Raw genomic sequence first — 15,104 nt, forward strand, 5'->3', positions numbered from 1 at the left:
CCTCAGCTCCTTTACTGGGTATTACTCAGCAGGGTGTCTGTGTACTCAGCTGCTGCTTTGACTTTTCCACTGTTTTCCTCAGTGGAGAGGCTTTATTCACTACATTCCCAGTGGGTCATTCATTTTGAAGGCTCAGGAGACTGAATTTCTACAATCTGCTGCCACTCAGTAATTTGTCTGTCAGTCTGGCTGCTCAGCAGCTGTGAAGACCAAGAGATGTAGGAAAACTCAGTGATTTATTGCATTAAGAGCTAAAATACAAATTGGTTGAGCTGGTAATTATGGAGTTTGTCATTAAAAAGCAGCCACCTGATGGAAAATTAGCAGATACAGCATGAGTAGCTCACAAAAGATGGAATGTCAAGGCAAAAAAAATGGTGAGCTAAAATACTAACATCCAAGTATGATGGACTGCATAAGAGAATAGTTAAAGAAAATACATTTAGCAAATTATTTTAGATGTTTTATTAGTGAACTTGTCTCCTGTGCAAGGAAAATGGTCTTCCTTTCTCCAGTTCCTAATTGTACTCATCTGATGTGTCTCTTGTGGAGAGAGCTGGAGGGGAAGTGGAAGAGGATTTGGGTGGCAGGAGTAGCCATGGGCCACTCTTGCTTTTTTGAAAGGATTTTCCCCACAAAGATCCTTGAAGAAAATAGTCTCTGACCTCCCAGCTTGAACTTCCTTTAGAAATGCTGGCACTGGCTGGAAGCTAAAGCTTGGAGAGTAAATGTGTTCATGACTGTGCTTTTTTTATTTCTGCAGAATGTCAGGGATTCCAGCTTGTTTCCTTGGTTCAGCTCAGTCAAAACAGGTCAAGGAAGCCATCAGAGGGTGAGTCTTAGCCAAGCTTTCTGGGACTGTGGGTGTGACTTTTCTGGAATGCTTTCTATGGTCTTCACTGAGTTCCTCTTGTTCCCTATCAGAAATCTGGTCTTGTTCTCATTTCCCTTTTCAAGACAATCATGACTTGGTTGAATTTACTTGTCTGGGGTTTTCTCTCCTTTGACAGTGTATTTTTGGTCTTTCAGAGGTCAGTACAGTGTCATATACATGACTCCAGAGTTTTGTTCTGGGAACTTACAGTTACTTCAGGATCTTGACCAAACTGTTGGTAAGTTGAGGATAAGGCTGTGGGTGAGTTGCCAGGCTGATTAAATTAATAGTTCTGTTTAAAAATTTTGAATATCTGAAGATTTTTCACTAGTTCCTTGGTGAGGGTAGTGTAGTGACTGTAAATAAATGGTGTCATGAGATCCTGTCACTGATAAAAAAATGTGAGTAGTGTCTTGAGCATGATCTTGGCCTGGGAATGTTGGGCAATTATTTGGGAACAGAGGTGCTAAAGCACTGATTGTTGAATCACAGGAATTGAAATGCATAACACTAAATATTTTAGCCTTTTAGTATTTGTATTTCTTTGGTCTTCAGCTGAATGTAACAATGAAGTGGTGTTTTCAAATGCAGTAATGCATCTTAAAAATGCTCTTTTTATCAAAGGTGATGCAGCTGGTGGACAGGTCATTGAGTAAGATCAAGGCATGTAAACTCCAGGAGTTGCTTTAGCAAGGAACTGAGTTTCTAGTGCTGTAAGCAGTTGACATGTCTGTGCTGTGGTTTTGTGCCCACCAGGTATCACCCTCATAGCTGTGGATGAAGCTCACTGCGTCTCCGAGTGGGGCCACGACTTCAGAAACTCCTTCAGAACTTTGGGCTCACTAAAGAAGGTTCTGCCACTGGTGAGGTTTGGATATGTTGGGTTTCCAATAAAAGAGAAGGATTTTGTGTGATAGTTTGGAAATAGCAGGTTCTTTTACCTTGTCCTTTGGGTGTACTGACCATGCTGGCTTGGAGTTTGAGCAGTCCCTGTCAGTGACTGGGCTTTGTGCTTTCTTTTCCAAATGCTTAAATGAAGGATATTGTGAAATTGGGCTGCCAGAAACTTCTGGAATGTAAACTGCTTTGGATCCCTATGCTGTGGAACACGATGACATGATGTTCCTAAGCTTCTGGTTTAAGATTGAGAGATTTTTTTATTTTTTTTTTTCTGACTGAGTGAATTGTAGGAACATGCAACTCATTTCTAGACACTCCTCAAGCATTTATTGCATGAGCTTAAAAATTTAGACCTGAACTTTACATGCTCTTATTGGAAGTTTCATCCTATGTTCCCTAAATTTAGCTAATCACATCAGAAAATTACTGTGGACTCATGGAAGATAGACACATTCAGAATTCAACTTGATGTTTTAGGAGTTGTGTCCCTGTCTGCTGTCCTGGAACTTTGATCCTAAATGCTCAGGGAGCTGAATATGAACTACATTTTTCAAATAACTGACCTGATCCAGTGATCATAAACTCATTCAAGTGCCTGTTCACCTTCTGTATCAGTTTCCTACTGAGTTCTTTGGTTAAAAAAAGAAATTAATGAAATGTCATGGATGTTTTTCTACTTCTCCTTGCAGGTTCCCATTGTTGCTTTAACTGCAACTGCAAGCCCCTCAATTAGGGAGGACATAGTGAAATGCCTGAACCTGAGGAATCCCCAGGTTACCTGTACTAGTTTTGACAGACCCAACCTGTACTTGGAAGTTGGACAACAAAGTGGAGATATCTGTAAGGATTTGAAACAGTTCCTAACTAGGAAAGGAAGGTAAGCCTGGTTTTGTTGATCCCTCAGACTTCTTGCAGATGAATGATTTCCCCTGTTCTGTCTCTTTACATGTTGTTATTATTTTAAGTGGTTCTGTGTATGAGTTTGAAGGCCCCACTATCATCTACTGCCCTACAAGAAAGGCCACTGAGCAAGTAGTGTCTGAATTGAATAAACTCCACGTGGCCTGTGGTACCTACCACGCTGGAATGGGGAACAAACAGAGGAGAGACACCCACCACCAGTTCATGAGGGATGAAATTCAGGTATGGAGGAAACAAAATCCGCTTGGTCCTATTTATAACTCCAGAGTTTCTGGTGGTAGAAAGAATTTTGGACCATCAGTATGTGTTCTTCTGTCTCCAATTCTGGGCAAAGAAGTTGCTGGTCTATGCTGACAGTGATGAGATTCCTGACTTATCTTGGCGATTTCTTTAGTAATTCCCTTAAAAAATGCATGACATTTAAGGGAAGTAGTGCTGGCTGGACCAACATGATCACAATTTGTGAGCTGCTTTTTTCCTAGGCAGCAGTGCTATCCTGGGACTTGTGTTCCTTCTCGCAATACCTTTGAGAACAGCTACTTGAAAACACTCCTGCCTTTCCCTCAGCACATCATTCCTGTCATGTTTATAATCCTATGGCTGTGCTCTGGCCAAAATCAGACTTAAGGTAACCACGTGTGAGTCTGAAGCTGTTGTAATTTTAAGCTGGATTTTGAGTCTGTAGCAACAAGTTGTCACCAAGAGTGTGGACATTAATCCAGGCTTATTCTTTGTGCTCCCTTGAAAACTTTCAGCATGTGGCCTCTTGTTTTGTAGTGTGTTGTGGCTACAGTGGCATTTGGCATGGGCATCAATAAAGCAGATATCCGGTTGGTTATTCATTACGGTGCCCCGAAGGAAATGGAATCCTATTACCAGGAAATCGGCAGAGCCGGCCGGGATGGGCTTCCTGCTTCCTGCCACGTCTTGTGGGCTGCAACAGACTTGGCTTGCAACAGGTAAAGGACTGGGAACAACTGATTTGACACAACCAGAACAGTTTTTGATGCCCTGTGGTGCAGGGTGCCAGCTCAGGTTTGGCTCGTGCAGCAGCTCAGGGCAGGGCCAGAACGAGCACTCAGTATTCCCATCAAGTAGTCCTATGTTATTTTCTCAGTTGGATGCTTCCAGTGATTACTGTGAAGGATATTAAATGAGGCAACAGGTAGATATGTCCTAACATGCCACCTGTGAGGCTCTTAAAAGAAGAGTGATGATATCCCAGCGTATTTTGCAATCTGGCAGTGGAGCTGATGACAAATTGCCAGAGACTGGACAACTAGGGGATGAGAGAAGCAGCTCTCAGTGCCCTCTGCCCTCTTCTCCCTCCTTGGTGCCTTTTTGGCATGGATCTCTGAAGCTCAGTAGTGAGGTTGAAAGAAGTTCTAATATTCTGATGGAATAATGTTTAGAAGAATGTGCTTTCCTTAGTATGCCCTGTGCTCTGAGTATCAAGGCTGTGGAGAAGCAGGCAGGCAGCTTGGGGCTGGGTTTTGTAGGATATATTTTCTAGCTGTTCCTTCTGACTGCCTGGCACATTTCATTTCTGGTGTGAGACAGGGGAATAGGGGTGAGTGTTTAAGGCTCTTCACTTTTCCCCTTGGCTGACAGACGCCTCATAAACGAGATCCACAACGAGAAGTTCCGGTTGTACAAACTGAAGATGTTGGCAAAAATGGAGAAGTACCTCGTGTCCAACAGCTGCAGGAGGAAGTGAGTGCTAGAACCTGCTTAATGTTTTGTCACTTCAGGCAGCTCTGATAAGAGCTATTGACTTGGTCACAGCTGGAGGTTGTAACCAGAAGGCATCCTACACTAAGTCTGTTCTACAAGCACAGAACATTCTATTTTATATTAATGAGCAGTATCAAAAATACAGCCTTCAGCACATTTGTACACATACATCAAGAGTTTCCTTATTTACTTTAAAAAACCCAAACCTTTTCTTCAGAGGAATCAAATCTAAATAATTGGTTCCCTAGTGAATTAATTAATGATGCTGATTTCAACTCAGTTTTCTGCAATAAATTTCATGTGTAAATTCTTGGTCTTTCATTGAATTCCATCCATTCCCTTGGGTAGAATCATCCTGTCTCATTTTGAAGACAAACAGCTCCGGAAGGTTTCCTCTGGCATCATGGGCACAGAAGAATGCTGTGATAATTGCAGGTCCAGGTAAGCTTTCTTCCCTGAAGACTGATACTGGAGGTTATGTTCTCTCAGACTGACTTAGAAGGCAAATTATCTAAAATAATTGGCTTTTATGCATCTGATCTTGCAGATGTTCAGCCTGAGGTATATTTTGGAACAACTCTCTAACCTTTTTCTAATGAGTTGAGCAAGCCATAAGCTCTAAGTTAAGCTGTGGGGAAAGCCTGGAATATAGAGCATGGTCACAGTTCCTAAAAGGGTTTAAGCAACACTCTGAAACTGTGAATACACTTTAATTAATCAGTTTAAGCCCTGTTGGGTAATTAATCCCGAAAGAAAACACTTGCAAATGGTGTGGGCTAAATTGCCCCAGTGTCCAGGGAGCTGTGTTCCTGTTACAGCATGTGCTGACATGTGTTCTTTTAGCCTTGGTAATAATCTCGTGCATGTGCTGAAGGGAATTCAGGGGGTCAGTAGTCAGAGGCATGAGCAGAAACACCCTTCTCAGTTAGTTCTGTAGTTACAATAAAGCTTTCCCTGAAGTTATAATGAAGGATTCCTTGTTCTTGCTGGTAGCCTGGTGCTTTCTGATCCAAGACAAGGCATTATGCTGAGTTGTTTTCTGGAAAATGGTGATCAATTCAGCTGCACTTGAGTATGTCAGGAATTAAGAAGTCTTTGCTCGGCCTCTGCAATACCTAAAGGAGAATTTAAGAGATCATCATTTCAATCTTTGCAGTCATGTTGCTGTGCCAGTAGAGAGCCAGATGGTGAATTTGTATTGCAGAACTGAAATCCCTTGGAATAGATAATTTTTCTTTTTCTCCTTGGAAGTGATGTGTGCCAGTAACTTTGCAATGGGTTCTTCCAGTCAGTAATAAATGCATTGTTTTTTTTTTCCTTTGTTTTCTCAAAGAAACAGACGAAAACCTATTGGCTACTAAGTGCAATTAAAGGCATGTTGTACATGCCTAAACCAGCCAAAATATTTAAATAGTCAATTCAGAAGATTGCTGGGGCAATGTTCTGTAACAGCAGGTACAAGGAAGAACTGCTTATTTTTGGCTTGGACAGCTGTGTGAGACACTTGAAGCTACACTGACATAAATAATTAAACATGTCTTAAGTGTAGAGTACTAGAACTGAAAATGTGAGATTTAAGTCAATCACTTGTGGTTATTTCCTTTAGCTACCAATAATATTTGGAACAAGGGAACGGGGACTTGATTTGCCTGTATTAAACTGTGTTTTCTTTGTTGCCTCCAGAGGCTCCTGTCTTGCAGCCCCCAGTGACTCCGAGGGTGGCTTGCAGGATTTTGGGAAGCAAGCTCATCAGCTGCTGTCTGCAGTGGTCGCCCTGGATGAGAAGTTTGGGACTAAAAGGCCCATTCTGCTTCTCCGAGGGTCTGTAAGTGATAATTGAACTCCTTGGATGTGTTCTGAGAGTGGAGGGGGCTGTTCCAGTGTCCCTCTCGATTGATATACCAAACAATACATGGGTTTACATCCATGTGCCTGTGTATATACCCTTTTTTTTGGAGAGATGGATATTTGTGTACATAGAGAGAGTTTTAACTATCAGCAGTGAAGCTGCTCAGCACCACTTCCCCTACAACAAACAAATTGTCCTGCAAGTTTGTTATGAAAATACACTGCTTTGGTTATCTTGAAAGGAACAGCCTTTTCAGGACGAAGAGTAAACATCTTAACAGCTTAAAAATAGCTGGTTTATGTTTGAATAAAGCAAATGATTGCTTTCACTGTGGCTTTGTGCTGCTGGCTGACTTGGAGCAGTGAGGTTAGAAGCAGGATACTAGAATGAACATAAAGGATAACTTGTTTGAAATATGAAGTAAGAGTCTCACTGGAAATAAAATCACAGTAAGAGCAGAATCACTTTTTGTGTTTACAAACTGAGGAGAGAAAGAAAGACCTGTAGTACTAGATAAAACTGGGTGAATTACGTCCATTTTAAACCTTTTAATAAGACATTAAAGTTGCTTGTTGACACACAAGCATGTTGGGATAGAAATATTCTGTAACAGATTTCGGTGAATGACTATTCATTTATGAGATCACTGGAGTAAGTGAAGCTTATGCCATATTTGCACTGCAAATCCAGAATAGCCTTTTACTGCCTACAAGAATAGCCTTTTCTGGGTTGAAATAGTAGTTGGGCTCTGAGTTCAGGGGCATAAAAACCCATCAGACAGAAGCTAATCAGCTTTTTTGGAGCCTGAACCATTGGTAAGATATGAGTAGATCAGCAATGTTTTAAAACAAATGAAAAACAAATAAAGGCTGGAGGAGGAGGAGGAGTAGAGCTAACGTGTAATGAACTTGCTTTTGGCTTAGTATCTGTGTCCTGGGATTTAAACAAGACTCGTGAATTTATTTTTACTGTTGTAGGCTCTTCTAAATCAAAAACTGAGTGGATAACAGCTTCTGTTTGAACTCATGCAATGTTAGGTTGACCTCAAGTGGTTGAATACAAACTGCACTGGGTGACTTGATTTCTTTGCTGTGGATGGCTGGGTCATTCCTGTAACCTCCTCCTAGATGAAGGGAGATGTTTTAGTAGTTCTGTGATCTAAGTGTGGGGTTTTAATGCAAAAGAAAATCGTGATCTATCTTGTCAGAAAGTGCAGGAGCGGATTAGATTAGAGGAAGCTCCTCACTTTCCAGGGTTTTGGGTTGGGGGTTGTATTTAAAATTTGATTCCACAAGGACTGGACCAATGTGATTGTTTCAAAAATTTCAGAACTCCCAACACTTGCCAGACCGGTTCCGAAGGCACCCCCTCTTTGGCAGTGGGAAAGAATGGCCGGAGAACTGGTGGAAACTGCTCTGCCAGCAGCTGATCATGGAAGGATTCCTCAAAGAAGTCTCAGGGCATAACAAGTTTGCAACTATTTGTGTGCTCACCCAGAAGGTACTTTTGGGTGTGAAACGACCCTTTGAGAGCTTCCCTGAGCTCTCAAATCCATGGCTAAGCCACACAGTTCTTCTTACAGGGTAGAAACTGGCTGTCAAAAGCTGGATCTGCTTCAAATCCAAGTCTTCTGTTACAGTCCAGTGAAGACTTTAATCTGCAGAGGCCTTCTAGAAGGTAATTATGGCAGCTGAGCACTTCTTCACTAGCATCAGCTCTGTCTCTGAAACCTGCTTTTGGAGGTGGCGGGGTTGGACAGGAGAGCAGGTGAAATTTTAGTTTTGCTTTTGCTTCTGGTTAAATTGAGTAAAGAGTGCTGGCTTGGTCTTTGACAAAAACAGAAAGAATAATGAACTGGAGACTGCTGAGGCTTTGCTGCAACAGGAAATAATATTAGAACAAAGCTCTTCAGTTCTGGCTGTAGGAGCCTGTTCTGGTGCCTACACAGAGTTGCTAATAAAGGTGATGATAAAGTACCAGTTCTCTTTTGCCTTCTAGTACACTTGTGACTCTTTGAGCTCTGTCTTCTAGAATTAAAAAAATAGCTTATTATTTCACCAGTAAGCAATGCTGAAAGCTGTGTGCTTAGTGCAAACCAAAAAATAGGTACTGACTGATTTCTCCACTAATGGGGTCTTTAAAATCAAAACTCTTTCAAGGGTTGTCATGAAAATTCCATTTGTCACAGAAAACTTGAAATTGGTTTGCTTAGCAAAATGTTAAATATCTTTTTTTTTAAGGGCAATGTGACTGTACAAATGATTTGGTCTGATTTGATGAAGATGTAATTAATTTTATTCCAGCAGTAGACCTTTGCCTGTCCTCTCTGCGCAGCGCTCCCCAGGCACCAAAGGAACAGCACAGTCACCAGTCAAGCAGGTTTGTACCAGTACAACCCTCCTGCACTGCGATCCATCCTTGCTCATTTAAAAAAAAACCCTTGCAAACGAATAGTTAAAATTAATGTTTTGCTGCTGACAGCAACCTCAGTGAAAAGATGGTAAAGCAGCATTTGTCTTGTTCTTCTGTTTTTTTAATAGATGTCTTTATATGAGATGTTTTCATATGAGAAAAAAGGTAAAACTCCTCCAAGAAGCAGTAACGCGCTCAACAGGTACAGTATTGGAAACTGAAACAGAATTTCCTAACTCTAACTGTTAATAGGGATACTGCTTGTAGAGTGCTCCTTAAAATGAGCATTCTCTTATGAAATGAAAATGTTTAATGCATTAAAAAAAAAGGCAAGTGCCTAAAACTCCCATTATATTTCAAAACCTTGAGCTATTACGACATTTAACAGTTAACATCACTTGAGGGCTTTGCCTTTCTACTGGTCTGGAGAAGACTACGGCTAAGTTGAGGCTCCCTCAGGTCAAAAGAAATCAAATAACATTTTGCAAAAAGCAGACCAAGTAATTTGGTTTCCTGGCTCATGTGCTGCTTCAGTTTAAATGCACCTTGTATTTCTGAGTGGATTCCTCCTTCAGGCCACTATTCTGATGCTGGCAGATGACAGGAAAAGAGGCTGTGTCACTTAAATGAATAATTGCCACTGCAGCCATGGGAAGATGAATTATTTTAGGGACAGCTAAAATCCAAATCAAGGGTTATTTTGTGCTGTGCTTAGGAAAGGATGCTCTTATTCCAGCGTGTCTGCTAACAGATATAGCAGTATAATCATGGCAGTCTAATTAAGGGCAAACGTTCCTGAGTCTGGGAGCTGTGCTAATTCCACTTGGAGCACAGCAGCTGTGTCCCTGTCACTGATGGTTTTCAGGTTATTAGTGCTTTTTGCCAGGATTAATGTTCTCCATGGGGAAAAATGTGAGGTGGGATGGCATCGGAATCATGTCGTGAGTGGACAAGTGCTTTTTGGAGCTTGTGTTTGTTCAAGTGTGTGAATGAATTGATCTAATGCAAAGCTTGCTTCACACTTCTGTCTTTTTGGTAGTATTTCAGGGCGTTCACCACTGAAATCTCCTTTGAAACCCCAAGAACCAGCTGTTTCATCCCGAGAAAAAGAACTAGAGGTAAGGGTTTTCTTTGGGGGGATAGGGAGGATATCTCTGAATTGCAGTCAAACTGCAAACTACAGTTGTCCTGTGTTGGAGCAGCTGGCTTGGACAGCTCTTAAAAATGAGTTGTTTTGAATAAAAGTCCTAAAAGAGGAATTTAAATAGCTTAGGACGGGTTAAAGGATTGCAGGGGGGTTTGTGTATTAATGGAAAGATCAGGGAAGTGGATAACCTTTCCTCTTGTATTAATTACACCTCTGAGTGATGTAGAGCTGCTTCATGAGAATTTGGCTCCTTTCTTCCCAGACTGCTCTGTATGGCAAGCTGCTGACTGCTAGACAGAAGGTAGCTAATGAGAAGGAAATTCCTCCAGCTGTCCTGGCAACCAATAAAGTCCTGGTGGAGATGGCCCGGATAAGGTAAAGGCAGCATGGATATATGTTGTACAAATTGGGGAGGCTGCAAGCCAAGTCACAAATCCCTTTTCTGCTTTTCTTGGGAGAAGGGATAAAGCATCCAAAGTGTCTCCCCCAGCTACTGAAAGGCATTAGACAACAATATTTTGGGAATGTGTATGTTGTTACTGCATGGAAAAGCTGGGGGCTTATGTGGGAGGTAGAGACAAATAAACATTTTTTTGTGGTAAATTGGTTCTCCAAAGTATTAAGCAGCAAACTTGAAGCTTTGACTGTGGTCAAGCTTGATGATTTAGAAGTGCTAACAGTGAACTTGATTAGTTGCAGACATAAGGTTACAGTAATAATACTTTCAAGTTGTTATTAAGAGATCTGTGCTCCAAGTGTGTCCTTCACAGACACTTGATGTTTCCAAGTGTTGGCATAGCACATTCCCGTGGCTTTTTATTCTTCATCCCAAACCAGGCCTACAAGTGTTGAGAACGTGAAGAAAATTGATGGTGTGTCTGAAGCCAAGTCCACCATGTTGATCCCTCTCCTGGCTGAAATTAAGGACTTCTGCCGAGTAAATGACTTAGAGGTATGACATACTTGAGGTGTCTATTACTTTGGCAAGAACCTTGTTGTATTTTGGTCTGCAGCTATGGGACTCCATCGAGTCATCTTTCTGCTTTACAAAAAAAGCATTATGATCTAGGAATGGGAACCAAAAGCATTCCTGGTTTTACGGTTGTTTTCAGTAAATCTGTGTTGAGAAGAAGTTTAGCTCAAATAGAGGAGTTTTCCATGCTAAGCAACAGACTTGAATGCCACAGTTCGTTCTGATGGAGTAGTTCCACATGGAATGAGCAATACCTAAGAAGATGTGTTGACCTGGACACTGTTGGGTTTTTTTCTGCCTGGTTTCCTTTTCCAAGTCCCTTGGACAGCCTCATGCTTGTTTTAAGAAGATGGGAACATGTGGCTGTCCATCTGGATTCCCTCTTTTCTTTCTTTGTAGATCATTTGAGTTTGGGTCAAAACCAACCTCCAGAGAGGTGATTGATTCTGTTAATGTTACTTATTCAGGTAGCTTCAGATAATGGAAGGGTGACTCATTGGTTGTCACTGGGATATAATACTTCTTATTTTACTTTATCTCACTTAGGCTGACGTTTTCCCCACATCTGCACCTGAAGATCAGAGAGAAGCATCTCCCTGGAAGTGTGCTAGAGCCCTTTCTCCCTCAGAGCACGTCACCTATATCCTGTTCCAAGAGAAAAACTTGTCTGTGGTAAGCTTTTCCCTCTGGAGGCCCTTTACTTTGAAAACTAACAGCTTTGCTTTGCCCCTCCCAAGGGTAAACCTTGTCAGATGGTCCCTTAGTTAAGTGTGCCTAAGGACAAATTAACAACAAATACTTGTACAATTATTAATGGGCAACTTGATGCTCTGTATCCACTAATCCTGATGATTATATGCGCACTGTGTGTTCCCTGGGGAGAAATGAGTAGAACCTTGAAATCTGGTGGCTTTTTTTGAGGAGTACAAGACACCAGTTGGAAATCGCTCCTTGAGAAGTGCAAGTTTGGGTCAATGAAGTTTGAGATGTTCTTCTTCAAGGCAAATGCTTTAAGAGAAGAATTCAACATGTGAAAGTGAGGGGGGGGGGATTTGCTTTGGTGCTGTTATCCATGTCCTGCATGGATGTTGGGTATTGTGTGGACCTCTGGAAGGTCAGGTGCACCACAGCTGCTTAGTCTCAACATTCAAGGTGAGATGTTGCACTTAAGCTGTGAAATAGTAGCTTCAAGAGGAAAAACCTTCTTTACAAGCTGGGAAAGAAATTAGGCAACTGTGAGGAATAATGCAGTGTTTTGGGGAGCTTTGTTGCGCTGCTGTGTGCTGGTATCTCCTGATTGCTTTTTTGGGAATGGGAAGTTGCCAGGCTTTTGGTTGTGCTTCAGACCATTCTGCCACGTTGATCTCTTCTGCCTTTGTTTCCCCAGAGGGCTATAAGTGAGTGCAGATCTGTGCCTCTTGCTGTGGTTGGCACTCACCTGTTGCAGGCCATGAAAGCTGGCTTCCCTGTCAGCCTGGAGCGAGCAGGATTGACTCCTGAAGTTCAGCGGGTCATTACTGATGTTATCCGTAATCCTCCCGTTGACTCAGGTGAGTCATATGGAAAAGACTGAGCATCCCTCTTAAATCTCTATTTACTCAAATGTTTGGGGGGGGGGAAAAAACAACAGCCTGACCAAGTAGAACTGGCATCCTCAGAAAACACACTGAGAATCTATCCCAGATCTTATGTGTCAAACTCATACATGGTTTTATTTTCTTATCTTTTCCATGCCTTAATCCATCCTATGCCTTAATGAGGGACAACCAATGTGTATTGGAGCATAACTGAATAAGGGGCAAGAAGCTTAAAAACTAATCAATATTGTATTTATTTTTTTTCCAAGATACAACCAAAATTCAAGTAATTAGAAAACTTGTTCCTGCAAATATTGAGCTGTATCTCATCAAGATGACAATTGCACTATTGGAGAAAGAGGATAGAAATAAGTCTCAAGATCGCTTAGGCATCAAAAGGAGGTTGGTGTGGCCAGAAGGGCAGCAGGAAAAAACAGAAGCTGATCAAGCAAGCAGGGAAGGTGCCTTATGGAATAAAACACAGGTTAGTAAAAGCAGGTATAAAACTGTTCTTGTGTAAAAGAATGTTTCCTTTGTAGGAGCAGATTAACAGCTTTTTGCTGTTTCCAGCAGTGCTTAGTGTCTCATCTTCCCAATCCATCTCTCACTCAGTTTTGAGTAGAACTGCTTTCATCTCCTCAGAAGAATGCTCAGAGCAGAAACAGAGGATTCTTTTTGGAAAAGTGTTGACCTAGGACGAGGTCAGACCTGTGCAGCTTAGCTATGACTTGTCACACACATTCCAAGTTCTTCCCTGCCTGAAAACTTAGATAAGATGGATCCCTCATAGCCACCAAATCCAGGCCATGCCCTTGCCTTGCTTCTGTATATTAGTACCTGATCACCAACCTGGTGTGGGAAGGAAAAGGCAAGGCCAGCCAGTAGTCTCTGTCTTTGGATTCCTCTGTTTAAAACTGCTGAGCATAGCCCTGATATCAAGTGTCATGCCATTAGCCTGACTCCTCAGGGACAAATCTTGGGAAATAAGGAGCTCTTTGTTGCTTTATGAGCAAGTCCAGGATAGTCTGAGCTCTTCACTGGCCTTTGTGTCCCCCAAGTCCCACTTCAGCACCTTGTACCAATGGCACCCTGCACTGAGTGGCTCCTGGTGGGAATGGTAAAAAAAAAAAAAAAAAACACAAAAAAACCAACCAACCAAAAAAAAACCAGACAAACTGTGCTTCTGCTGCCTGTGCTGGGAGTTCATGTCTGTTCCTTACACGTTTTTGGGCTGACTGGCTCAAACAGTTTTTCAAGCCTTGCTATTTTGCCAAATTGATTTTTCTTGCATGCCTTAGTGCTATTTTCTTTCTACAATATCTGTGTCTGAGCCTTCTCTTTCCTGCAGCTGACCTCCTGGCACTCCAGTTGCCTGAGCTCTAATGACACTTTTTCCTGCTCCTGTTAGCTCCTGGAGCTAATAACAGGAATAACATGCCATTAGTAATCAAATTAATATTCTACAAATGAGTAGACTGCAAATCCGAAAGCTAATATAAACAGTCTTTATTTACTTCTTCAGAAAATATCCTGGTTCTAATAATTCCCTGTAGCAAGCAGCTTTTAAATCTGTTAATGGATGTTCTTGGATTTGAACAGCCTGACACTGCTGCTGCTTTTACAGGGTAATTGGATCAATCCAGCATCCAAGGAAGGAGCAGAGAAAACCCATCTGCACACGGTGCCTTTGGCTTCAGTAAACAGATGTTCTTACTCTAATAAAGCATGTGGTAGACTTGCCATTAGTGTGGGTTTTGGTAACACAGGGATGTGTAACTGATCCAAAAATCTCAGGGTGGCTCTGCCAACCTGTGACCAAGCAGGATCACGTAAAAAAATGTTAACATCTCCGTGCCCACTGTGCTGTTGTTAATGGACAGTTCTGCTGTAAAAATGCATTCGAACGTGAATAACACAACTTGCTTCCTTTCTGTCCCATGTGAAGGTTGTGGGGAGTGTGGATGGCAGCCAGGCAGGGAGCAGAGGGGCAGCAGGCCCCCCGAAGCCCATCACTGTGACCTCCTCTAACCCGCCTGCCCTCGACCCTGAGGAGGATGAGCTGTTTGCTGACTCTCAGTCCAAGGTGAGACTGCCTGTAGCACAGCCCAGACCTGCTGATTTGTGTGTGGATCTTCAACAAACCAAGTTACCAGCTTCTGTCTGGGTGCTTGACTGTGCCTAAAACCTGGCCACCCCACTTGTCTCATTGATATCCTTGATGCAGTGATGGCATATTGCTTTTATTGCCCTGGCTGTGCCTGAATATCCCACTTAGACATCAGCACCCTGTTACAGGACCCTTTTTTTTTTTAACTCAGTATATCTCCTCAGCTATCTCATGGCAGATGCTTCCAACATTTTAAGAGGACATTTGGTTCCTTTTTTTCTCTTTCAGGTAGAGGGTTCTGAGACTATGCTCATCACACTTAGAATTTTTTCACTGGTGTGTATAGAAAACAAAAGCTGTATGAGGAGACATGAGTGGGTTTATTGGAAAAGGAGCTTGTGTCTCTGAACAGGAACACTTGCTCTACCACTTGCTTCAGTTTGAAGCTGGATATTGCTGTGAGTGCAAGTATTTTCCAGTCTTGGTTCTCCCCACTGTTAGAGTTTGATTCTTAATCCCTCAGTTACTTGAAAGAGGTATTGAAATTGAGGCATAACTCTTCCAGGAACAATTTAAACAGCTCCTGTCTCCAGATGAGCATGAAGTTTGA

At 42.1% G+C, this 15,104-nt stretch overlaps 1 protein-coding gene across 1 annotated transcript in view; it reads left to right on the forward strand.

The window, feature by feature from the left end:
• Positions 1-15,104, forward strand: part of WRN (WRN RecQ like helicase) — a 31,011-nt gene that overhangs the window by 15,536 nt on the left and 371 nt on the right. The window contains exons 15-34 of the mRNA XM_064653832.1: positions 764-832; positions 1,030-1,112; positions 1,631-1,737; positions 2,464-2,651; positions 2,740-2,917; positions 3,473-3,654; positions 4,307-4,408; positions 4,778-4,870; positions 6,113-6,254; positions 7,608-7,778; positions 7,861-7,955; positions 8,582-8,657; positions 8,819-8,892; positions 9,730-9,808; positions 10,100-10,212; positions 10,675-10,789; positions 11,357-11,482; positions 12,198-12,360; positions 12,657-12,871; positions 14,333-14,470. Coding sequence (XP_064509902.1) covers positions 764-832; positions 1,030-1,112; positions 1,631-1,737; positions 2,464-2,651; positions 2,740-2,917; positions 3,473-3,654; positions 4,307-4,408; positions 4,778-4,870; positions 6,113-6,254; positions 7,608-7,778; positions 7,861-7,955; positions 8,582-8,657; positions 8,819-8,892; positions 9,730-9,808; positions 10,100-10,212; positions 10,675-10,789; positions 11,357-11,482; positions 12,198-12,360; positions 12,657-12,871; positions 14,333-14,470 — 2,509 coding nt within the window. The remainder of the gene's footprint in view (positions 1-763; positions 833-1,029; positions 1,113-1,630; positions 1,738-2,463; positions 2,652-2,739; positions 2,918-3,472; positions 3,655-4,306; positions 4,409-4,777; positions 4,871-6,112; positions 6,255-7,607; positions 7,779-7,860; positions 7,956-8,581; positions 8,658-8,818; positions 8,893-9,729; positions 9,809-10,099; positions 10,213-10,674; positions 10,790-11,356; positions 11,483-12,197; positions 12,361-12,656; positions 12,872-14,332; positions 14,471-15,104) is intronic.

The sequence above is a fragment of the Pseudopipra pipra genome, chromosome 4 (assembly GCF_036250125.1).
Source record: "Pseudopipra pipra isolate bDixPip1 chromosome 4, bDixPip1.hap1, whole genome shotgun sequence".
Classification (NCBI taxonomy): domain Eukaryota; kingdom Metazoa; phylum Chordata; class Aves; order Passeriformes; family Pipridae; genus Pseudopipra; species Pseudopipra pipra.